Consider the following 24,869-nt stretch of genomic DNA (forward strand, 5'->3'; position numbering starts at 1 on the left):
ACTAGGACCTATAAATTGTATCTGAGTCTCCAATGAAAGGAAAAGTCTCTGATGAAAATTACACCTCCTTGCCCAACCTTAAATTTGCCCCCTTTAATAATTTGCACAAATATAATGAAAAGTTAATAACACATTACTAAGAGATAGTAAAATTTCATTTCCTTAGCAAAGAGTCTACTTCCAATGTGCTATAATGCTAACAGATAGTACACAATTACTTTAAAAAATAAATTACAAATGTTGAGCTTCAATCCTTCAAAGATTTATGCCTGTACTTAATAGGACTACTCATAGTGCATAAAGTTAAGCATGTGCTTAATCTTTGCAGGATCAGGGTCTTAGTTGGTAAACATACCAATTAACAAAGGATACATAAATCTAAAAAGGTAGGACAATGTCTACACTGATCTACACCTTGTTAAATTCCACTAAATCAGTGAGATTACCTGGGATGTAAATCAATGGAAAATTTGGCCTCATGCATTCATCACATTCCATAATCCCAAAGATAATGTTTTACCTTTTGTCATAAAAATATCTTCTTATTCAGTTAATCTATACTAGCAGAAAATGTGTGTGGAGTTCTGACAAACACTACTGCACGATGGAACTAAATTAGTTTTTAAATCTGTAGTCTAGATTAAATCTATAGAATATTATTTCTTTTGCAACTATCCAACAAATCAGTTTAGAACATGGGGCGGGGGGGGGGGGAATAGTGTACAGTGAAGGGGAAGGAGAGAAGATAGTAAATGGAAAAGGTATATTTGGCATGACTGAAGTGGCTGCATCCTTTAGCTTGTCATTGCCAGACTTTTGACGGAGAAGAATTATTTTGTGGAAATTATAATACATTTCTTGTATGTTCAGTAGGCTCTGTTGATACATACTTTCCAGCTGAATTCTAGCCAAATTCTTTTGTTTAGCAATATTGCCTAAGCTTTTGTTTCAGGTGGCAGGGTTGAGTTTCTATGCAGGGAGATTATACAGGCTGTTGATGCTTTAGCAAGAGTGTAAACTCAATCTAATCCATCTCTGAGCCAGTTTTCACCACAGGAGGGTGCTGCTATCATTCCAAAGGTTCAGGCTTTGCAAGGTTCAGTGTGGATCTTAGCGTGGAGTGTTTATTACAAAATGTCTGTGTGCTGCTGTCAAATACAGCTGAGGAAAAGGACTACACCAATATCCTGGCTTTCCTGGGTTCTGTGGTGCAGTGTGATGCTGTCTCCTGCTTGGGGATATGTGATAGTCAACTGGGTTTCGTGGTCAGTTACCAATGAGGTGGAGGAAGAACTGGACAGCTCCTCAAACGAGGAGGCTCTCCCTGCGCTTCTGGAAGACACGACTAGCATCTGGAAGCAGAGCTACCCAGCCTCTGTTTACAAAGAAGATGGGGAAATGAGGTCAAGGCCAGTGGCTGGGAGATCCAAGCAAATCTCTTCTCCTTCTAGGATGTTTTCCTACAGGAGAGAGAGTGTCAAAGGGACAGACAGCATTACTCCTCAGGAACAGGCAATCAGAACTGCCCGTTTCCTGACCCATTATAACGGCTGGGGCTTCTTGGCTACCGAGTCCACCCAGGAAAAGGTACTGTAAGTCACATCCTCTGCTAGACATTGAGAATTCTCTTTGACTACTGGACTTATTTACCCACTAACAGCGGGAGAGGGCTTGCACATTGCTTGCTTGTATTTTACTGTTCTGTAAAAGGCAGTAAATAATCTGTTTTGAGAAAGCATTTAGTATATAAATTACACAAATTCTTTACTAGCATTAGCGATTTATTATAATGCAAAACTACATAACAGCATCCCAGCACTGTTATGAAGAACACTATTTACTGTCTTATAATCAACCATGTACTGATGTCAGCTACAAAATATGCAGATAATAAAAGCTGTCAGTAATATTAATCAGCCTGTAAAAATACAGTGCTGGTGCCACATATTTAAGCAACATTCACAGCTTTGCTTCTCTGCAAAAGATTTCTAGGAATAGAAATCATGCTTACAGTACAATAGAAGAGAGATGCTAAAGAACAGCACCTCCTGGCAAGATGCAGAAAAAGAAGAGAAAAACATTGGGCTAGATCCTCTGTTGAGGCCCCGGAGCCCACACTACACAGCTCAAGGAAGGATGCCTTTATGTTCCCCCAATCCTGAACTGGCTGTGTGTCCTGCTGGTTCCCCGGCATAATACAGAGCAGCCTAAAGACTGCTATAACTAATGCTGGCCGTCAACAACCCCAAAGGGCTGATACAGTAGCCAGAGATCCGCAGGATATAAGGGGTATGCCAGCTGCGCCCCTTTGCTTCCGCTATATTTTCTGCACTAGGGGTGGGGTGGAAACTGCAGCACTGGTGCTAAGCCTCGAAGATATGCCTGCATGGGGGTCAATGGCGTAGCCACAGGTGAGCCGCAGCCGCATATGGGCCCATTCAAATATGGCTTCCTCTACCCATGTCAGGCCAGCTCCATGGGTCCCCGGTACCAGAGCCCAACTTCTTCTGCCCTGGTTGGACCAGCTCTGTGGGGGTCCAGGAACAGAGCTCAGCTTCCTCTGCCCATGCTGGTCTGGTTCCATGGAGCTCAGGGAGCCTCTGCCCATATTGGGGCAGTTCAATGCAAAGTTCAAGTAAATTTATACTGGCATTTTTTTAAATAGTGCATCCTATTGGGCAAATAGACAATTTTTGAAAAGACTTTAGTCAGTCAAAAGCAAAGCCGTGTCTGTAAGGGAATGTGTGGGTGGAATAGTGCCCGTCCATAATAATTTGCGGCCCACCCAGATTCCTAGCTACACCACTGATGGGGGTTATCTGACCTTGACCATCTGTACCCACTTCAGGACCATTTTGTCAGCAGTGTGATGTTGAGCAGCTGGCCTACAGGGCAGAATTTGGGCCATTATTTTTCCAGCTGTAAAATACTTCTAAAAAAAGATGGTTTTGAACTATACATAGCTTTCAATAATACTGACACACAGGAAAAGTGAGTTTAACATTACTTCTCTTGTTAAAATGTCCACAAATTAGGGATTAATTTTTTTAGTTACATTAAAAAAAAAAGAAAGTAAAAGTTAGCAGCCAGTAAAACTTCTGGGAAGATTTATTAAAGAAGCAGCAGCCTGGCAGTTTGTGAAATGCAAAGCGTCAGAAGCTAGAAAAAATATTAATAAAATATTCCCAGTTGTACATTTGAAGTCTCTAATTCCATCTCAGGATTTCAAATATGCTATTAAATCATATGATCTTAGCTGCTATGGTTTATACTCTCATCAGAACCCTTTGATGGAATTACAGTCTTAATAAAATATGTGCAGTTTGCTGTCCATAATTATAATACATAAGTAATAGCGAAAAATGGATTCATAATAAAACATGTAATTCATGGGTCTGTCGACTTTGCTGTGAATTTTGAGTTATGTGGCCTAGACTCAGAGTTCCTTTTTGAATGTGAACTATAAAGTTAACCATGTATGAAAGACTCAAATTTAAGTGATTGAAATTTCTAATGTTATTCACAGCTTCTATTTTTTATTTTATAATTCTTAATCAGATTGGTTGGTTTCCTAGATATGTGTTTGCATAAAAAATACTCCTTATCATCTGCAGTATAGATTGTATATAAACATTAAAAGTGTATAAGCATCAAAAAATGGAAAGCACGTGATCCAGGTTAGTATCACCCATGGTTTTCTCCATAACTATTCATGTTTAACTTAGTTTTGTTACAAAAACCCATTGGTTATACTGAATTAGCTCAATATATTGATTATTATTTTTAATATCCAACATCTAATTGACCATTTGGAATTACATACCTGAAGATATATTAAAAAAAAACAAAAAACAAAACCCAATACAAGGTCTAGATGGGCTACTGTGATTTCTGAGGGGATGAGAGACATGATACAATTATCACGTTATAGAGAAAATTATCCTTTGTCTTTCCTAGGCAATAGAGCTACAACCACAAGGTCTCCTTTCCAAAAGTGGGGGCAGATTTTTGCACATGGAATATCCACTGTGCAAGTGCAAGTCAGGGGAAAGGAGAGCCAACTTTTGAAAAACTGGCACAGTAAGGTCTGCTCCTGTGCCCATGCATGTCAATGGAAGTTTTGCTACTGACTGTGGATTAGATGGCCTATAGGCCCCATCCATGCTGAGTTGTCTGTAACTGTGTTTAAATTCAGTTTAATTTTAATCATAGTTCTAGTTAAAATGGTTTCTACTATAGTTTAGCCAGTCAATGTGGCCACATTTCAAAGCAAGGCAAAGACCTCAGTGCAGAGGGGTCCAATATCAGAATGAATCAAAATCTGAAATGGAATATGAATCCTTTTAGATTCCTGAGAAAAGATATCAGTGCCATCTGGGGCAGATGCTTTCATAATTGTTTTTTTAATGCAGACATGTTTTTGTACTTGCTAGTTTCTTTTAAAAAGTTGGCAATTTAAAGAAAAGGGGTTCTGCATATCACCATGCGGGGTGGGGGAGGGAAGAGAGATTTGTTACCATACCACTATGATAAGTAAATCTAATTTAGAAAACAATGAGGTCTAGTGGTGAGAATGGAAACTGGGAGCCAGAACAACAGGTTCTATTCCCATTTCTGCTACTGACCTTGGGTAAGTCCCCATCTTTGTGTACAATGTATAAATGCAAAGTTTTAAAGCATTGATTGTCTGGCTTTTCTCAGATCCAAGGTGTACCATTTGGGAATTGTTTACTAATCAGTGATGGGCCCATCAATAACAGCACTGGAATACCTTTCTTTTATGTGACTTCAAAGGACAACACTGTGACAGATCTGATGAAGAACTCTGTGGCTTCTCTGACATTGCCAGAGGCAGAAGGAGATTTCTGCAGGTACCAACAGTCTGTCTTTCTGATAGCAGTCAATGAAAACAAATAGATTTCTGATAGCATTTACATTTGTGTTGTGAGTACAATATTATTTGAAATACTTTTGGCTAAACTGAAGCAATACAGGCAGAGGCATGGTCCAAGCATAGGAACAGGAGCCAAGAAATCCTGGATTCCAAACATTGCCTTGACAAACACCCATTCTGGCTTTGGACAATATTTTATGCCACAAATTTAAAAAAGTGACCTCCAGTTTTGGGTACCTCTGTTTTTGTGTTCTAATGTTTGATACTTAGGTCTGATCCAAAGCCCAATGAAGTCAGTGGATCCTTACACCCTGATTCTTACATCTGACATGAAGGGGGAACAATGGTGGTTTTAGACCACCCTTTCAGTGTCCCACTTCTGGGGCTGGATGAAAGTTATTTTGGCCCACAGCAAAAGCTAGAATCTCCACAGGTTTGTTTTATATTATAGGAGAAATGCCTCAGCACAATCTCTTAAAGGAAAGCTGAAATATGAGGTGTATTCTAATATCTACATCTAACTACAGAGAGTAAGAGACATAGAACCAGTGTGCAACACCACTGATTTCAGTGGCATTACAGCTACTTTCGGAGGGTATGAATTGGTCTAGCATCATTAAAAATGTTTCATTGTCTTAAATACAACATCTTCATAGTCAAAGAGGAGAATTCTATCTTGATGGTCCGATGGAGGTTAAGATAGAGAAAATGTAGCTCACCCTTTGAAAGCATAAGGAAGTCAGGAGAATTGTAAAGTCACTGTAAGGATAGTTCTATCCTTTCTTTAAAACATTGGATTAATTTTTTTAAAATTAATCATTTTAAAATTGTACGTATCGGAATCAAACCTTTTTCAAAGGAATAACAAATGGTATAATTTTCACTCTCCCAACCTTCTCATGCATTTAAATGATAAGCTGAACATCTTCACCAAAAGTTTCAAAACTTGATGACTAAAGTTAACCTTCTTTGTCATAACACTTAAATAAGTGGCCTCATTTTCAGATGGCAACGAGAGCTGCTGGTGATCAGCAGTTCAGAAAATCAGGTTACCAATTTAGGTGCCTAATATGGACATAGGACCCTAACTTTGAGTGATCATTTTTGAAAATCTTGGTTTTATGTTTAGCTGACCTCATCAGACTTAACCACCTGCTTGGGACTTATCAGTCCATAGGCAGCAGTCAGAAAGACTAGTGACAGCTTATAGAAATATTGAAAAACCTTTGAAACTTCACGTTTATTATATACTTATTTAATAACTATTAGTTATTTGAGGTACTAAAGCTCACCTCTGCCATTTTCCTTTTAATGCTGATTCTCCAGAAGCTACTCTCACTTATGACCAAGGCCAGAGCCATCCTTTGAGTAGGGCGAATCAGGGCAACCACTCCGGGTCCCGCGTTTTGGGGGCCCCTGTGGGCCGGTGCAATTGGCCGGCGGGATCAGTCCTGGAAGACGAATCCGTCACTTCCGACCCAGGCCCCACACTGCCCTAGGAACAGCCCTTACCAAGGCACTGTATATTTTGCAGCCAGCAGAACTGAAATTCTGCAGCTGGTGTCTGTAGCACTTTGGTGCTAAATTCTGTGGGAAACTTAAAGTTTGGTGTCAGCTGCAAGTAAATTAAAATGTAGATGTTGCTATTGCATTCAATTTGAACATAAATATTCGAATCACGATGACATTCCTTGCATTATTTATATGGATATTACGTTCAGTTTATTTTACATTATTTCTGAAGTTACCCATTTGCACAGATTTAGTATTAACAACGCAAAACTGCACTGGCAAATTGTGAGATGAAATGGAAAGTTTGGAAGCTGATGAGTCACCACTGGGGTTTTTGGTCCTAGGAATGCGTGAAAATATTTCTACAGTCTTTTGCACCTAGGACGCGGTTGGGAACTTGGGCAGTGGGAGATGATAACTCTTTCCCTTCCCTCTGTGAGCAGGGTCAAAGGTGATTTTAACTTTTGGGCTAGAAAAGCAACCCTTGACAGCCGCCAACTGTCACCTCCACCTCCATATCTGCGACTGCATCCCCTGAGTGATAAGTACATAGATGTTTGTGTAACCTGACTGGCAGTGAAAAAGTTATCAATTGCTGGTATTTAAATGGTTTTTGTTAGGTTTCAAAGTCATTCCCCAATTGAGATGACCAAGACTGTACATGTCTATGCAAGCTGTTGCTTAGGGCTTTCTTCAAGTGCATGAAGATATCGTTGCATTAGTTTACATTCAGTTCACATTTCTAAAGTTTTCTCCACATCCTTAAGAGCTAGACATTAAAATAAGTAATAGTTTGGATACTGCTGCACAGACCTGCCTCTGGGGGTAGCTTCAGGGGCCAATTCCACAACCAAGAATCACAGGATACCTGGGGCCTTCCTTGCTGTCTGTGCAATGTGCTTTTCTGTGTCCTCCAGTACTAACTCTAGTATTGACAGTGCTGTTGGACACTCTCGTACCATAAGCCCTCCTGAACTGGCATTCCAAGCACTTCTGCTGTGTGTATGTAGGAGATATAAGGACAGTGCCGGGTAAACAGCGGAACAGTATCAGTGCAGCAAAAGTGTATCAATGACCTCAAAGCACCCAGCACTATCCCCAAAGTTAGTATCATCAGGTTAGGGCCTACATTTCTCAGTGCAAGGTTTTAAATGGGTGGATTGTTTTATATGCAGGGAGTTTTCTTCCCTGCTACCCATTCTTCATCTCAGAGGCAAGATCTACTAGCCCAACATAGCCTACGATGTCTGTCAGCTCAGTGTTTCTCTCCACTGCTAGCGAAATAGTGAGATGAATAGCTATTTCTTGCATAAGAAAGTTCCATTGTATGAGGTTTTAATATATGGTACTTTGCACAGAAATTGTCTCTATCAAGGGTATCATTCACTTTATAACTGAAGAACAATTATACAAAATAGCTAAACAATAGTGGATTCCATGAGAAAGGTTGTATGCAAGCAATGAATTTGGTCCTGTATCTTGTCTGCATGCAGAATTCTATTAGAGTATATACATACCCCAAGTTGTAAAAACTAAAGAAAACTTGAAAGCAATCAAAATTCTTAAGAACAGTTAAGTATCAGGGGGTAGCCGTGTTAGTCTGTAGCCACAAAAACAACAAGGAGTCCGTGACTCCTTGTTGTTTTTTAGGAACAGTTGGCACCCTGCTAAGGAATACTTCTGAGTTATTCTACACAAAATAAATCTCTGGTTTAGAAATAATACACAACTGGCATTTTAATAGACTTTTTATAACTAACAAGTATCAGGTGATGTGTATTCACATGTCAGACTGGTATCCAATTTATTGATTTCACAGTCTTACATCTATTCAGCTGGAAAGAGAATTTGAAAAACCCAAACTTAAACTAATAACAGAAACAAAACTTCTGGTCATGCAAGAATGAGGGAAATGGCCCCATACTAGTAGGGGCTAATAGCAGTACATTATGATATTGTGATTATAATCTAGATTCCTCATCACTGATCAAAAGATTTCCACTTCCCAGAAGGATACAGGGGACATTGCTTTTAGAGCACTCCCTGATGGTCTGTCCATGGAATAGCATTAACGAGTATCTTCAGAGGATACTAGTTGAAGGGTAGGTGTTATTCTGAAGGGGGGCTGTAAGTGGGAAAAAGAGGGAAGAAAAATTAAATGGCAAAAAGCCATTCCTGGAATAAATTGGTATATAATAGTTCACTCTCCAGAAAAGGAGAAAGGGCCCAATCCTGTTCCCACAGCATACGGTGAGAGCAGGATTGGGCCTTAGATTAAGAGGCAAAAAACAAACCCAAAATACCATTGTTTTAAATTAAGACTGACACACGAGCTGCTTAGAGCATTTCTCTTACTTAGCAAAGTACCAGGCCTCACTATTGCCCTGATTCTGCAAACACCTAAGCATGTGACTAGTCCCACAGAAGTCAAGTTAAGCACATGCAAAGGTGTGTCCAGGAGCAGGGCCAAATACTGACCTCCTAAAGTAGTAGTAGTTACAGAACTTCCTATCAAAGACTGACTTCCACACTGGAAGAAAAAAATGAAAAGAACATTCTGACAAAAAGCAGTTTTCTAGGTTAGTCATGTTTTTTGTTTTCCTTTTACGATTAGGTCAGATGCTGGTGTTTTGAACAAGCCTTCTGTTTGATCCACATAATCCTGTATTTGTGAGGTCACAGTCTGTTAACATGAAAAGGAATGGAATGCCACAAATTCAGCATTACACCTTCAGGCAAACCCTGATTTCAATCTAAATATCTGACAGTCAGTAAATACAGTAAGACAAACTATAAAAGCTAAGTGAAAGGCAAATGTGTTTTCTAGAGATGGGCCTGCACAGAAACCCTGAATCCAAACACCCCTGAACTTTGCAGAAGTTTAGATTCAGATCCCAATTTTGTGACACAGGAACATCTTTGTCTCTCTAGTATTTATGTTGTCCCTCTTTAGTCACATTCAGGATAAACACTTCAGTAACTGTTACTCCAAAATCCATATTTAAAGATCCATCCAGCAAACACATAACTACTAAATTAGAAAGTTAAATATGAAACCTATTATCATCACCATGCAGCACACACAATATAGCTCTAAATTATTGTTTTCTTTTTTTCTTTACACTTAAATAACCAACTGTAGAAAATTCCAACCTCGTACACCAAGGTCTGTTTCTTTCTCTGTGTTTACTGAAACTACCTAATGTTGTGATCCTCTTTTCAGGGGGCTGACTGTTACCATAAAATTGGCTATGGCTGTGCCACACAACATTCACTGCTTAATCATGTAATTCATAAGACCATAAGAATGACCACACTGAGTCAAACTAATGGTCCGTCTAGCTTAGTATCTTATCTTCGGGCAATAGCTGGTGCCAGACACTTCAGAGGGAATGAACAGAACCCGGCAATTATTGCGTGATCCATCCCCTGTCAGCTTCTGGCAGTCGGAGGTTTAGGGACATCCAGAGCATGGGATTGTGTTCTTGACCACCTTTCTTAACAGCCATTGATGGACCTATCCTCCATTAACTTATCTAATTCTTTTTGAACCCAGTTATACTTTTGGCCTTCACAACATCCCCTGGCAATGAGTTCCACAGGTTGACTGTGCAGTGTGTGAAGAAGTACTTCCTTATGTTTGTTTTTAAATCTGGTGCCTATTAATTTCATTGGATGACCCCTAGTTCTTGTGCTATGTGAAGGGGAAAATAATACTTCCCTATTCACTTTCTCTGCACCATTCATGGTCTTACAGACCCCTATCATATTCCCATTTAGTCATCTCTTTTCTAAAATAAACACTTCCAGTCTTCCTTATATGGAAGCTGTTCTACACCCTAATAATTTTTGTTGCCCTTCTCTGTACTTTTTCTAATTCTAGTATATCTTTTTTGAGATGGGGAAATCAGAACTGCACACAGTATTCAAGGTGTAGGAGTTCTGTAGATTTATATAGTGACATGATATTTTCTGTCTTGTTAACAATCCCTTTCCTAATGGTTCCTAACATTCTGTTAGCTTTTTTGACTGCCACTGCACATTGAGTGGATGTTTTCAGAGAAATATCCACAATGACTCCAAGATTTCTTTCTTGAGTGGGAACGGCTAATTTAAGCCCCATCATTTTGTATGTATAGTTGGGATTGTTTTCCAATGTGCATTACTTTGCATTTATCAACATTGAATTTCATCTGCCATTTTCTTGACCAGTCACCCTGTTTTGTGAGATCTCTGTGTAACTCTTCGCAGTCAGCTGTGGACTTAACTATCTTGAGTAATTTTGTATCGTCTGAAAACTTTGCCACCTCACTGTTTACCTTGTTTTCCAGATAATTTATGAATATGTTGAACAGCACTGGTCACAATACAGATCCTTAGAGACTCCACTATTTACCACTTTCCAGTGTGAAAACTGACCATTTATTCCTATTTATTTAATTTATCTATCTATCTATCTTTTAACCAGTAACTGATCAATGAAAGGACCTTTTATCTTATCCCATGACTGCTTCCTTTGTTTAAGAGTCTTTGGTGAGGGACCTTGTCAAAGCTTTTCTGAAAATTCAAGTACACTATCACCCCTGTCCACATGTTTGTTAACACCCTCAAAGAATTATTGGTGAGGTATAATTTCCCTTTACAAAAGCCATGTTGACTCTTCTTCAACATGTTGTGTTCGTCTATGTGTCTGATAATTCTGTTCTTTACTATAGTTTCAGCCAATTTGCCTGGTACTGAAGTTAGGCTTCCCGAACTATAATTGCCAGGATCGCCTCTCGAGTTTTTTAAAAAATTGGCGTTACATAAGCTATCCTCCCGTCATCTGGTACAGAGGCTGATTTAAGTGATGGGTTACATACCACAATTAGTAGTTCAGCCACAGAAATTTGCTATTTATATGAACAAAGACAGTCAAGCACACCAAGAGCACTTAACCTGAAAGAAAAACAGCCTAGGAAGGAAGTTCTTCTAGGAACTGTGGAGTGATCTAAACCAAACTAGAATGGGCATGTGACCAAACACAGAAATCAATTCTATACAAAAAAGCCATTTTTTCATTCTTTTCTTTAACCTCAGGACTTTCTTTTGATTTAAAATGGAAGACTCTACATCCACAAATAAAGATGCCTTTTTAACTCTCTTTGAAGGCTTTGAAGACAGAATGAGAAAGAACATTCTTTTTTGTCCAAATCAGGGGGAAGGCAGGGCAATAGTACCCTGCAGTATCAAGCTGACAGCCAGCAGCGGCTTTTCAGATTATGAATTTTGCTTTCAATAGAGATTTTGTCCCATGTTCAAACCACACAGATTAGTAATGCTAATACATACTTTCTATTTCAGATCCTTCAGTGCTGAATTATGATGGCATATATCAGGAACATAACTTGTCCTTTTCTAAATATAAAATCAAAGTGCTGTGTGTTTTAATACACAACCATGATAATTATCTGATGGCATAACGTTTCCTTCTGTAGACTTTAGAAAATAAAATCCTATGGTGTAGAATATATTTCCAATGTAGTAATTAACCCTGTGATCCTCACCTCAATGTTGGGCTGTTGGAGCCAAGTGGAAGTGACTAATGATGCTAAAAGGTCCCTAGATTTGCATGTGTGGGAGCAAGAGACAGAACATCATCAGTGGAGGCAGGGCCCTCAACTTTGGAATTTACCCCTAAAAAAAGCTCTGTTTTGTTGGGTGTTAATGTAGCCCTACCACTCTGAGTTATAGTTTTGTCAGATCTGGACCTGGCTAATTTTTGGATGGGAATTCTCCAATGAAAACTCAGGAAATGACTGCAGGGACTAGTGTTGGGTGTACTCTTGTGCAAGTAAATATTTTAATAAGTAGGTGCCACTCTTTACTCTGAGTCATTTTTGAACCATGACCCAACATAGGTGGAAACAGAATGGAGTGAAATGGGTGGAAAATGAAAATATTTGTTGGTGTACACCTCAGAGCATTGTGTAATTCCTAAAGGTATTTCATCAGTGTATGGTTTTTGCCATAAGATGATCAAAAGTGACAGCTTCTTTTAGTGCTTAAAGCAGACAGTATGGTTCCTTTCTGTAGGACTGGAATGAAGTGAATGCTTTTGTATGCAGCTCTCTCCAGGACTGATCACACATGCTTAACATAAACAACTGGCTGACCAGAATCAAGTGTTCAATGCATAGTTTGCGCCCCCAGGAGCAGAAAAAGTGGATAAATCAATTCTTTCCTCTCCTCAGACCTGATGAATACCTGAAATAACCTCTCTAAAACAATGTGCACATGAGCACTCATGTAGCTCTAATAAAATGCATAAGCTTTGTCTGATTCCCATTAAGTCTGGTTTTGTTTAATCTCTTTAGCAAGGTGTGTATCTTTTTATGTAAATGGTATCCATCTTGATTCCTTTGTTTCCTTTCCCAAATATGATCTGATAATGCTTCGGGATTCAACCCAGACCATTAAGGGATTGTGTCACTGCCTGCCCTGCAACTCTGGATGCCTTCAATGCTGTGCTCCTGTGGCTCACAGCCCTGACACCAAGAGCCCTCATTCAAGCCTCTAGGTCGCAGCTTGGCTTCAACTGCCCAGTTATTTTGAAGGATGATTGAAAAACCCCCTCAGTCCCAAACTTCCCCAAAATTGCCTGCCAATGTGACAGTCTGCTGAAGTTCCCAGACTTGTGAGATACTGTGTAACCCCTCTCAGCCTCAGCAAGTGAGAATTTTGCTGTTAAAATGGGTGACGACTCCCTGACACACCATTTTGTCTGCCTGCCCAGCAAACTCTTCAGGACTCTAACCATCCCAGCCTTGCCTCCCAGGTAACAAACTCTGAGCCCTAACTCCTGAGTTCCCCAGAAACGTCTCCCTGCAGCGTCCAGCCTTCTTACTGAACACTCACAGAAGTTACTAAGTTTGTTGCTCCTTTAAAGAGAAAATACACTGCAATTAATTAATTTAACGGGGGTTTGACAAACACTCTTATTTCAATCACAGCACTGAATTGGTTTATAGCAAAAGAAAAACAAGTTTATCAAACAAAAAGTCATAGGTTTATGAGATATCAAGTATAAGGAATAAACACAGAAATGGTTACAAACCAACAAAAGTAAAAATACACCTCTAAGACTAAAACTTAATTTCAGCAAGTTACAATCTTTGCCTAAGCAGGTTTCTCAACCATATTCAGTTCTGAGAGACTTCAACCCCTTGGTTGAATGATCCAATGTTCAGTGATTTGAAGAGCTCTGACCCTTTTAATCTCCCCCCACCCCCCAGTGATAGATAACTATGAGGTTCTCTCCCTTTCTTTTTATAGTCCAGTAAACGTTTGAATTGTATTCTTTGAAAAGTAAGCTTGGAGAAAGCTTCTCTCCCTTGCTGGAGTGTAGATGCCAGGCTGTCTTCCCAAAGTTCACTGAACTTGCTTCAAGAGGCAGGGAGGCTTCCTGGGGGTACAGTCTCCATCCTCCTGTTTATTCATATATAAGTAGGGCTTCCACTGTTTTGATCTGACACTACTTCATTTACATTGGAGATAGGTAGATAGCTGCCTTCCCTCCTCTCTGGGAGAAAATCTGTTTCTCACTGTGTCTGGTCACGGACTGTAAAGCAGGGGTTCTTAACTTTTTTCTTTCTGAGGCTCCCCCAACATGTTATAAAAACTCCAAGGCCCAGCTGTGCCACAACAACTGTTTTAATGCATATGAAAGCCAGGGTAAGCATTAGGGGGTAGTGTGCAGGGCAACTGCCTGAAGCCCCATGCTACAGGGGGCCCCACAAAGCTAAGTTACGCAGGGTTTGGCTTCAGCCCTTGGTGGCGGGGCTCAGGGTCCCAGGGTTCAGCCCTGGGCAACAGGGCTTCAGCTTTCTGCCCTGGGCTCCAGTGAGTCTAATGCCAGCCATGCTTGATGGCCCCCCTGAAACCTGCTTGTGCCCCCCCACCCCTCAGGGGGCTCCGGATCCCTGGTTGAGAACTGCTGCTGTAAAGCATGTCAATGTGTATCCATAATTCCTCATATTGTATTAATGCCTACATTTCACAGTTATATTAATCACCAGTGTGTCACAGGCTTTCATTAAAGACCTTACTTGATATGCTTTTATACAGTAATATTGTATACAATCAGTTGATGCAATTGCTCATCAGTTGAGGTTCCGACCGCCACTGTTTATAGTTAAGAGGCTATCTCCCCCACTCGCTAGTTTGATGGCTTTGTTTACCTTTTATGTAAATATACCTTCGTTGTCTCTGCCTGATGACCAGGCTGGTCAGACAAGCAAATACACATTCCTTTCTCTAGGGCAATCTGGGCTTATGCATTGTTTGCCAAGCACATTTTAAGACCATAATTCTGGTGCATATTTATAACTCTTTGTACAGATCTTATAAATACCTCATGTTAGAATTTTAAGGATCAGTGAGTTATTAATTTTCAGTTAGATATTATATGCCACCTTTTGAGTATATATCATGAAAACGGTGTGTTAGGTGTAGTGAGTATGTCAGGCCTGATGAGTTACTGAAATAAAGCAGCGAATCACCAATGGCCCTCCGTGTCACAAAAATAGACCTACTTTCATCTTCCCACTCAGTTTTATGCCACACAAAGCTAAGATGGACCTGAGGAGTGAGGACTGAATGTGAATGTTTTTATATAGAAGGCAAGAAATCATTACTAAATGTGTAACTATGTATAGGGGGGAGGGATAGCTCAGTGGTTTGAGCATTGGCCTGCTAAAACCAGGGTTGTGAGTTCAATCCTTGAAGGGGCCATTTAGGATCTGGGGCAAAAATTGGGGTTTGGTCCTGCTTTGAGCAGGGGGTTGGACTAGATAACCTCCTGAGGTCCCTTCCAACTCTGTTATTCTATGATATCCACTGACATGCATAAGGAGTTTATGAATGAAGAGAGGCCACAGGTTCACTTCCTATATCCCTCTATTTCTGGGCAGAAAGTCCCAAATTTACATCAGCTGTACCAATAACACACTGAAAACACAGGACCTGTCCACATTAGAGACAGAACTGTACTACTACAACTTTAGTGCTTGTACACAGGTTTAGAAAGAAAAAAAAAGCACATTGTAAGCGGTATACTATACCAAAGAAAATGCAAAAGTAGAGTTCTTTCAGAACATTAAGCCTTTTGTTAGATTAAAATACCAATGTCAATGTAAGACTAGGATACAAAGTTAACTGTTATGGAACGGAAAAGTATGATAAAAGCCAGTGATAAAAGCCATGCCAACAATATAACAACAGAGTGTACCAAGTTCAGATGTGTCACTGTCCTTGTTCAGCTTTTCTAGTATTTTGTCCGATTTAATCTTCACACAAAATTTGCTTGCTGATTTGCCAGCAAAACAAACTGAGCCCCCCTAAATTGAATATTTAAATATACAAACTACAGTTTGAACAAACTGTTCCAAAGACTAATAGTCTTTTAATCACATGTGCAAATAAGCGAAACACCCCAACCAGTGAGACAAAAACATAGTGAAATCTGCAAACAAAAGAAAAGGCCAAGGAGAAAGAACATGCTCAAACATTCTAGATATTGAGGTACATATCTCTTGGGGTAGGCCAGTACTGAAAATTAACAGATATAATTATTTGATCTTTTTGTGTACACATTTCTCTTTTATTCTAAAAGAGTTAGGAGGAGGGATCTAACATGCTCTCTGATAGCTCCTGATTATAACGCACATAGTCAAATCAAATCTCCCACCGCCATACGTCCCATGAAACTTAACCTTCCAACCAGAAAGAATGTCATTTTATAGTTCCTTCTTCCTGTAAGTAACTTGCAACAAATAACTAAGATATACCAAGCAAATGCACTTGCAAACTAATTTGCTTTTATCCACTGTTCAATTGTTTTACTCCATTTTCAAATACCTGATGGGCTTGTAATGAAGAAATAGTCAGTTGCATGCAGGTGGAAACAGGCTTATTAATTGAACTGAATTTCTACAGGTACATATTTTGCTTGTTAAAAATTCCGTTCACTTATTTTAAAAACTAATCTAATTAAATAGATAAAAATATGATACTAATGCAATCTTAAACACAAAAAGTCAGAGGCTAGACTAATCTCAGTTATGCAGTGTAAATTGGGAGTAACTCCACTGACTTCAATGGACTTACGCTGGTATAACTGAAATCAGAATCTAGTCAGGGAAATGCAGATTTTCAGGTGCTCAGAGTAACACTAATTCCTTAGTCTGTACTAAAATATGTTGCTGGAAAATTTCTAGATCATCATTTTTTTAAATAAACCAATGTTAAATAAAAAATTTGAGCTGGATCCTAGCCCCAACTCTGGTCTCTCCCTCTTTCCCCCACTGAATGTAGAAGGTGGGAGGAGTCATGACCAAAGTACACATTGATCTCAGTCAGCATAACAGCTCCTTGGGAGCCCTGAGGCTGCTCTAAGCTTCTGGGGATGGTAGAAAACCATCTTGTGGGTAAGAGAACCACATATTGCACCTTTGCCGCTCATGCTGTCAGCTGTGCCCAGTGCTTATTGGGCACAGCTGAGTATCAGCCCATTCTATTTTCTGTATAAAAGCAGACACTTTATCCAGTAGGCGACAGAGTTTTTATTACCATTTGTGGGGAATTTGCAGGTGTTAAATTAGCTGCAGGAACACTCCCATATGTGTCCATGCAACAGAAACATACTGAGAATTATAAGGAAAAAAGTAATAGGCAAATTGTATCTACAGTGAGGGGCCAGGCTAACGAGTTCAAGTCAAGATCTATGAGTAAAACTGCATGCAGATCAGGCTTAATTTACTGCAGTTGCCTTCTTTATGTTAAAACACTTGAGAACAACAATTGCAATGCTTGTTTCTTAATGTGAGTCTCTGGACCTAATTAAGCCATCGTGTAGGATCTAACACTGTGAGGTGCTGAGCAGTTTCAACTGCTGTTGAAACTAATGGAAGTTGAGGCCACTCAGCTTCTCACGCAATTAGGCCCTCACAATGGTTTCATTGTGATTTTGCTAGCAGTGGACTTACTCCTCATTTATATCAATGTAACAGAGAACCAAGATGGTCAGGGATGCAGCCCCATGCTCTGGGTGTCCCTAAACTTCAAACTGCTAGAATCTGCGACTGGATGACAGGGAACGGACCACTTGAAATTGCCTTGTTCTGTTCATTCCATCTGAAGCATCTGGCACTGGCCACTGTCAGAGACAAGATACTGGGCTAGGTGGATCATTGGTCTGATCCAGTATGGCTGTTCTTATAGTCATAGAATCAGTCCCATAGCTACACTTGTAATTTATTTTAAATGCCATTACAGTGCAGGCAGAGCTGGAGAGCTGTCAAGAGCCCCCTAATTTGAATGAACTAGAAACGTAACAGAGAATCAGAGTTCTCCTTTTAAAAATAGTGAGACTCTAGCCTTTTCCTTGTCCTTCTTTAGCCTTGAAAACATAAAGTGATGTAGACCAATCACTAGTGTAGAAATGAGCAAGCAGGTGGGTCTACAGCAGAAGGCTACGAGGAAGGGGACTAAAGTTACATACACATTCATTTTTGTAATCGTTTAGGTTTTGGGTGTATGCTAACCATTTCACTAACCCTCCTCAAAATCCTGTGTATGGTGGTGTGATAAGGGTGGACAAGAATCAGTGATGTTTTTGAGGTGCTTGGGTGGGGCACCTTAAAATTGTTTTGCAGATCTACACAAAAATTCTAAGTCTGGTTCTGTGCATGGATGGCCAATCCTAATTTTTGTTGCTACAGAATGACATTCATAAAAGTTCAACAGAAAATCAGCTTATAACATAAAAGATTAGAACAATTACAATTTGAATAGATAGAAGACATCATCTACTTATTAATTATTTTCAAAAGCATGGTTAGAAAATAGATGAATCTCTGTTTTGCTTCAAATTTTGGGCCTGATCCTGTAATTCTTGTTCATGTGAGTACTCCTCACCCACCTGAACAGTCCCATGGAATATCACTACTCATGTGAGTAAAGGTTTGGAGAAGCAAGCCCTGGGCTTAGAATATTACAGCTGCTCAATATGTGAGCACAAGCTCATATTCCCCAAGAGCATGCTATATATTTAGCCAATATGAATAGCTTCTTAAAGACCTCTGCTGTAAAAAACAATCTATTATACATGATTACTTTTCTCTGTGTGCAGAAAAAATATAATTGATCCTGAGGATCCAAGGTGTGCCAGACTGACTCTCACAGGACAGATGGTCATGGTACCACCAGAGGAAATGGAATTTGCCAAACAAGCTATGTTTTCTAGGTCTGTATGTGATATTTATGTAATATAGTAATACCTACAATATTGAGATGAATAAATTGTGAGTGAGGTGGGCAGTTGGGATTAAGGATCCCAGGAGTAACAGGCCTGCTCTTTACTTACTAGGCTGTAGAGCATGTAAGGTGAAATTTTATCCAGTGCTGCTTGGTTAATTATCCAGGCCTTTAGGACTATCTTAGTACTCTTGGGACAGTCAGATATGCCATCCAGATAAGTAGTGATCAATATGTATTTTGATAGAACCTGCTGTATATAATTCTAGGATTTACAAAAGTATTAAGAGTGATTCCCTTACCTCCAGCATGTGTAGTCATATCTGAGGTTTCTGTGACTAGCACTTTTGGCTCTTCCTCCCTTCCACAAAACAAAATTGTGTCAGTTAGGCACAGTCCATAGAAAGGGCCAGTGATGAACTCTACTGCCTCATAGGGAGATCCAGGAGGCAGCCTGAATGTCTCAGGGTGCTTCCAGGTGTCGCCACATTTGCTACTTACACACCTTTGTGTAAGTAGCATCTTCCATGCAGCTAGCCAGGTGTGACGGTTAGTGGTTAGGGGGACAGAATTATGGCTCATCTCGTCCCCCACCCCCTTTGAGGTGCCATGCACTCTCACAGGACTAGGAAAGCAGTAATCCTGATGTTCCCCAAAGCAAAGGACTGCAATTCTTCCAGGCCTTTAAGTGAGTCAAGCAAGGGGATGAAGGCACCTTGGCCCAGATCCGCCTGAACCCCAGATTTAGGTGCCCAAGTCCCAGTTTTAGGCCCCACTGTGATCCACAAAACCCCCGCTCGGCTTCCGCCTAACACTGTAGGCACCTAAATTCACTGGTGGCATAAAGTTTCTACTGTAAAAGTTATTTAGGTGCCTAATTTTCCGCCTCTGAGCATGCACACTGCTGCCTTACTCTAGGCATCTGTACACCTACATTTCATCTAAGCCCCAGTGCAATCCACCAACCAGGGGAAAATAGGCAGTGAACATCAATCTTGCCTGCAGGGCCCAATGTGGTAAGCACACTCAGAGGTCACCTACTGGATCAGTCCCCTTCAAAATCTTGCAGGGAGGTGATGGTGCCACCACCACCTTGCAACTTTTAGCCCAGTGGTTAGGGCATTCTCCTGAGAGGTGGGAGATCTCTGTTCAAATCTTTTCCTCTCCATCAGACAGAGGAGTGAACTGAATCCAAGCCTTCCATATCCCAGGTGAGTGTTTTAACCAATGAGCTAGAACAGGGGTGGGCAAACTACGGTCCGCGGACCATTTTAAGCCGGCCCGTGAGCTCCTGCTGGGGAGCAGGGTCTGGGGCTTGCCCTACTACAGCGCTCCAGCTGGGGTGCTGGGTCGGGGGCCGCACCACGCAGCTCAGCCCCGCTCCAGCCAGGGTGCCGCTGCAGCAATCCGGCTGGGGCGCTCGGTCGGGAGCCACACCACATGGCTCCGCCCCGCTCTGGCGCTCCAGCTGGGGCACTGGGTTGGGGGCTGCTCCACACTGCTCCCGGAAGCCGTGGCATGGCCCAACTCTGGCTCCTAAGCATTCCAATGGGAGCTGCAGGGGCGGTGCCTGTGGATGGGGCAGCATGCACAGCCGCCTGGCCACGCCTCTGTGTAGGAGCCAGAGAATGGCCATGCCACTGCTTCCAGGAGCCGCTTGAGGTAAGCATTGCTCAGAGCCTGCACCCCGAGCCTCTCCCCACGCACCAACCCCCTGCCCCAACCCTGATCCCTCTCCCACTCTCCACCCCTTGATCCCAGCCCAGATCATCCTCCTGCACCCTAAGCCTCTCATTCCTAACCCCACCCCAGAGCCTCACCCCCACCCCTACCCCAGCCCTGATCCCCATCCCATCCTCCGAACACCTCAGTCCCAGCCCAGAGCCCCCTCATACACCCCAAACTCCTCATCCCCAGCCCCACCCCCAAGCCCACACCCCCAACCAGAGCCCTCACCCCCTCCCGCTCCCCAACTCCAATTTTGTGAGCATTCATGGCCCGCCATACAATTTATATTCCCCGATGTGGCCCTCAGGCCAACAAGTTTGTCCACCCCTGAGCTAGAAGTTATAAGGTAGGCAGCACTACACTTTCCATCTTCTCCCATTGTATGTGGAATCAGGTGCCTGCCTAACTCATTCTCACACAAAGTGGTTTAGCTGCCTGACTCTAGGAAAGGTTTCAGAGTAACAGCCGTGTTAGTCTGTATTCACAAAAAGAAAAGGAGTACTTGTGGCACCTTAGAGACTAACCAATTTATTTGACCATAAGCTTTCGTGAGCTACAGCTCACTTCATCAGATGCATTCTGTGGAAACTGCAAAAGAGGGTTCCAAGCTGTGGCATAGAAGCAGAAATAGGCAGGTGATGAACTGTGAGCGGGGCAGCACTTGGGACACATCCCTTTCATCAGCATCTCCCATTGGCTAATTTAGGCAACTCCCTGCCTAGACTGCTGCTTTTGTGGATTGCATTCTTAGGCACCTTTTTCTCCCCATTTGTTGTATAATTAGCCTAGGCACCTAACCCAAGCTTTGTGGATCCCATTGTTGTTCCAATGATTCTCTAGGCGCATAAAAGTGAGTCACTGCAATGCTCCACATTGCAACACCCAAGTCCCTTTGTGGATGCAGGCCCTTTTGCCTTCTGCCAGCACTTTCCACCTGTTTAAGGGCTGGGCAAAATCTGCCTTTTAATGATAGGCCTCTCAGGTACCCTTGCTGCACTTTTATTTGCTGCCACATGTAGGTTTGGAGCAAGGTTCATTGCAAGTGAAAGTGAGCATAGGTCAATGATGCTGCCTGGTACAGCCCAGGTTTTATTCAGGTAAACTCTTCTAGTTGCCGAAGGTTAGCAACTACTGCATTGAAGAAAGAAATCCACTAGATATGCATTTTGGCAAACCTTTTTGGAATTCTTTGTCTTTTCAGGCACCCAGTTATGAGGAAGTGGCCTCGTAACTACGAATGGTTCTTTATGAAAATGAACATTGAGCACATCTGGCTTCAGAACTGGTATGGAGGAGTTTCCACCATTGCAGTGGAAGAGTATTTCAAAGCAGTTCCAAGTAAAGAGTGATTGGGTTTGAAATATAAATCTTCACAGTTTTCATATTTGCTTTCCAAAAACTTTTTCCAACACCATGTTGTTGGATGGGTATTTTACAGTGACTTTTTTTCAAAAGCATTCAAAATGGCCCCATCTTTTTTATGTGGATCAAATGCTAATAAACCAATATGGATCTTTATATTAAAAATGATATGTGGATGGTAAATCCTACACTGGAACACACAATCTTGGCATTTCAGATAGGTTTGATACCTTCCTGACTGCTACTTAAAAATTTTTTGGATCTGCCTGTTTTGATTTTTAGTGTCATCCACTCACTCATGTGACACTTACAATATATGCTAACTGTGGCATTCTGATTTACAGAAAATCTAATTACCCACACAAAAAATAAATGACTGCTGAATATTGTGGAAGTATTATTGCTACTTGCTATCTTGTTTTGTTGGTGTTCTAAGCAAATATCCCTAGCTGCATATATAAAAAGATGTTTTAAGTTTGTGTTTAATACTTTTAATGTAGAGATCCTCATTTTGGAATTTATGTTTTAGTCAGTCACACCCTTTTCCAAATTATCCAGTTAAATATTTTGTTTGGAAATTGAGGAGAAGGAGTGGTGGACCTTGCTGGCTATTGCAGTGGCAAAGTACAAGCAGCTCAAACAAAATAAATTCAGTACACAGTATCTTTTACCAGCACAAGGATGATTAAACATGTTAAAGGGTCAAACAAGAAATCAGACCCACCACAGGATAATCCCAATACATTTATCAACATTCTTTTTTAAAAATGTAGTCTCTACTAAACCTGTTTTAGATTATGAGACAGGAGAAATATTAAGTTACTTGCTGGCCTAAGGTCACATCCTGTCTCTCCCCTCAGTTTCATTAATTCATTCCTGAGATAGCCTTTCATAGCCAGTCCCTGATTCCCCCCAGTGGTGGAGCCAGCCTTTTAATCCTGTTCCCTAGGTAGATTTAAAAGGGAGTCTCCTACATTGTCTTTGTACCAGGAAGCCTGGAATAATTAGTAGCATTTTCAGTTCAAAGACCAAGCAAAAAATTTCCATTCTCCCTATGAGGAAAGTCAAAACTTCACTGCAAAGCACATGTTGGACTGGCAATTTTTTCCTGCAGGGCCAAGTGGGGCTGCTTTATCAGTTCTTAGCCTCTGCTTACTTTACAATATACCACTAATGTTGTTCTACCCCACCTGACCTAGAATATCTTACTAAGTCCACACTTCTTCTCTCTCCCGTCAATTAATACTGCAGTCTTTGAAGGACTAAGGAGTTTTACCAACAAATTTTAGGTTCTTGTCAAGATGGCAAAGGAGGCTTCTTAAACAGATATGTCATCTTAACCAAAAGTCTTGCTTCCACACCACAAAAGCCCCTGAAAGGCTATAAAAGCCCATCACAAACCTGCCCAAGTAGCCTTGAAGTGACTTCTCTGAATAAAGGGGTTTGGGAATGGTGGGGTGGAGGTGGAGGTTGTTTGTTTAATTGGGCCTTAAATAATTAGCTACAAACTATCTAAAAAAAATTTAAATTCCCAAATTCTTCAACTTATATCAATCATCATGTGATATGAGTTAAGTGAATAGAGTTTATTAAACTTTTAACCCAAAGATTATTGTAAAGATTCTATAATAGATTCAAATTTCCCTCAGGCTATTGGTTATAACCCATGGGGTCTGATCTTGCGCCTATGGAAATCAATAGTAAAACTCCCTTTTATTTCATTCTGATCTCAAGGATTTGATCGTCAGTACAGTATCTATAAACCATTGCAACTTACCGACATCCAATTTATTTTCATGTATTCTGTACTTCAGTAAGAATCACATTTTAGTTTAATTATTTTACAGCTTAATATCAATCAAATATTCTCATTTCAGAAAAGCCTTGCTGTGCAATCTTTCTTTAGTTAAATCTTCACTTGTGGCTCTGGAATAGTCCAGAGATGCATTTATTTATGACTGTATGTTAGCTGGAAAAAAGAAAATGAAGTTATGAATTTTGACTTCTGATGAACAATGTTACAATCCTTTACTAATTTGTACCAAGGTAATGCATGTACAGTATTAAGCACAGCTAGTTTTAACTGTTGTTCTTATTTAACCAAAGAATGCTTCATTTCTAGAGTAATTTTCATCATTTACTTGTATGTACTGTTTATGGATGTGTATTGCACTTTGCAATGTATTTTGACTTGTAAAGATAATGAATGTTGTTAACAAATTACCCATCAAGTATGAAATGCAAATAAATAGCAAAAGGGAAGTTGCAGTTTGAATATTTTGAGGTCTGTAATAGGATTTTAACAGGAATGAACAAGAGGAAGTTTGGTTGACAGCCTTTAAAATTTCTATCTTATCTAACTACTGTTTTTCTCAGTCTTGCACAATCTTCCTGGTGGAAAGAAGGACATCTTTGTTCCTTTAAAGGGAATCTGGGAATTGACAGTCAGCTCTTCAGATGTTTAGGGAGGAAGGAGAGGGATACACTGGGAAAACATGCACTCTTCTTTTTTTCCCCCTCCATTCCTCTCTGTATTTGGTTTAATCTCAATGTAACACAGCATCCTATAGCCATACATCATTCTTAATACAGCTCACCACTCATTCCTATACATGCAGGTGTCAGGCAAGCGACAAGGCATTGGTTTCAATCTTTTGTGAATTAATAGTACTATGGAACTTCATTTCAGTGCTGTTTCTTCCCCTTCCTCTCCCTAATTCTCATCTCCATCTTGTTCGTACTGACTACTCTCTGGCAATCTCTCCCAAGCCAAGGCCCACCATTCTTCTTCTCTTCCTCCCCCACATTATTACCTACTTTCACCAACCTCTAAGCTAGCCAGCCTTCCCCCTCCAGAGTTCCTGTGCCACATCCAAGAAATTAATTTGACTCACAGCCTTTAGCTCCTATTAACTCCTCACAATCATTGAAATCCAATCCATCCCTCTATCTCCAACCCAGTCTCTTTCCTTGTGTCTACAGCTGGCCTCTTCCCTTCAGTGTTGGGCTCCTTTCCTACCCATCTAATTAGTCAGCACTTTCTCCCCCCATTCCACCACCCTACATTCTTAAAACTGCA

General features: G+C 40.7%; 1 protein-coding gene across 2 annotated transcripts; it reads left to right on the forward strand.

Annotated features, from left to right (window-relative positions):
* Nucleotides 1–1,108: 1,108 nt before the first annotated feature.
* On the forward strand, nucleotides 1,109–21,890 carry CREG2 (cellular repressor of E1A stimulated genes 2). Of its 2 annotated transcripts, XM_084618331.1 has the most exons (4): nucleotides 1,109–1,587; nucleotides 4,702–4,871; nucleotides 18,576–18,689; nucleotides 21,630–21,890. In XM_084618331.1, exons 1-4 carry the CDS (start codon nucleotides 1,135–1,137, stop codon nucleotides 21,775–21,777), a joined length of 885 nt encoding a protein of 294 aa, XP_084474457.1. In that variant the 5' UTR covers nucleotides 1,109–1,134; the 3' UTR covers nucleotides 21,778–21,890. The 2 variants fall into 2 exon arrangements, with proteins under 2 accessions (XP_084474457.1, XP_084474458.1); XM_084618332.1 differs by lacking the exon at nucleotides 18,576–18,689.
* The last annotated feature ends 2,979 nt before the right edge of the window (nucleotides 21,891–24,869 follow it).

This window comes from Lepidochelys olivacea (assembly GCF_965140295.1).
Source record: "Lepidochelys olivacea isolate rLepOli2 genome assembly, chromosome: 1".
NCBI classification, from domain to species: domain Eukaryota; kingdom Metazoa; phylum Chordata; order Testudines; family Cheloniidae; genus Lepidochelys; species Lepidochelys olivacea.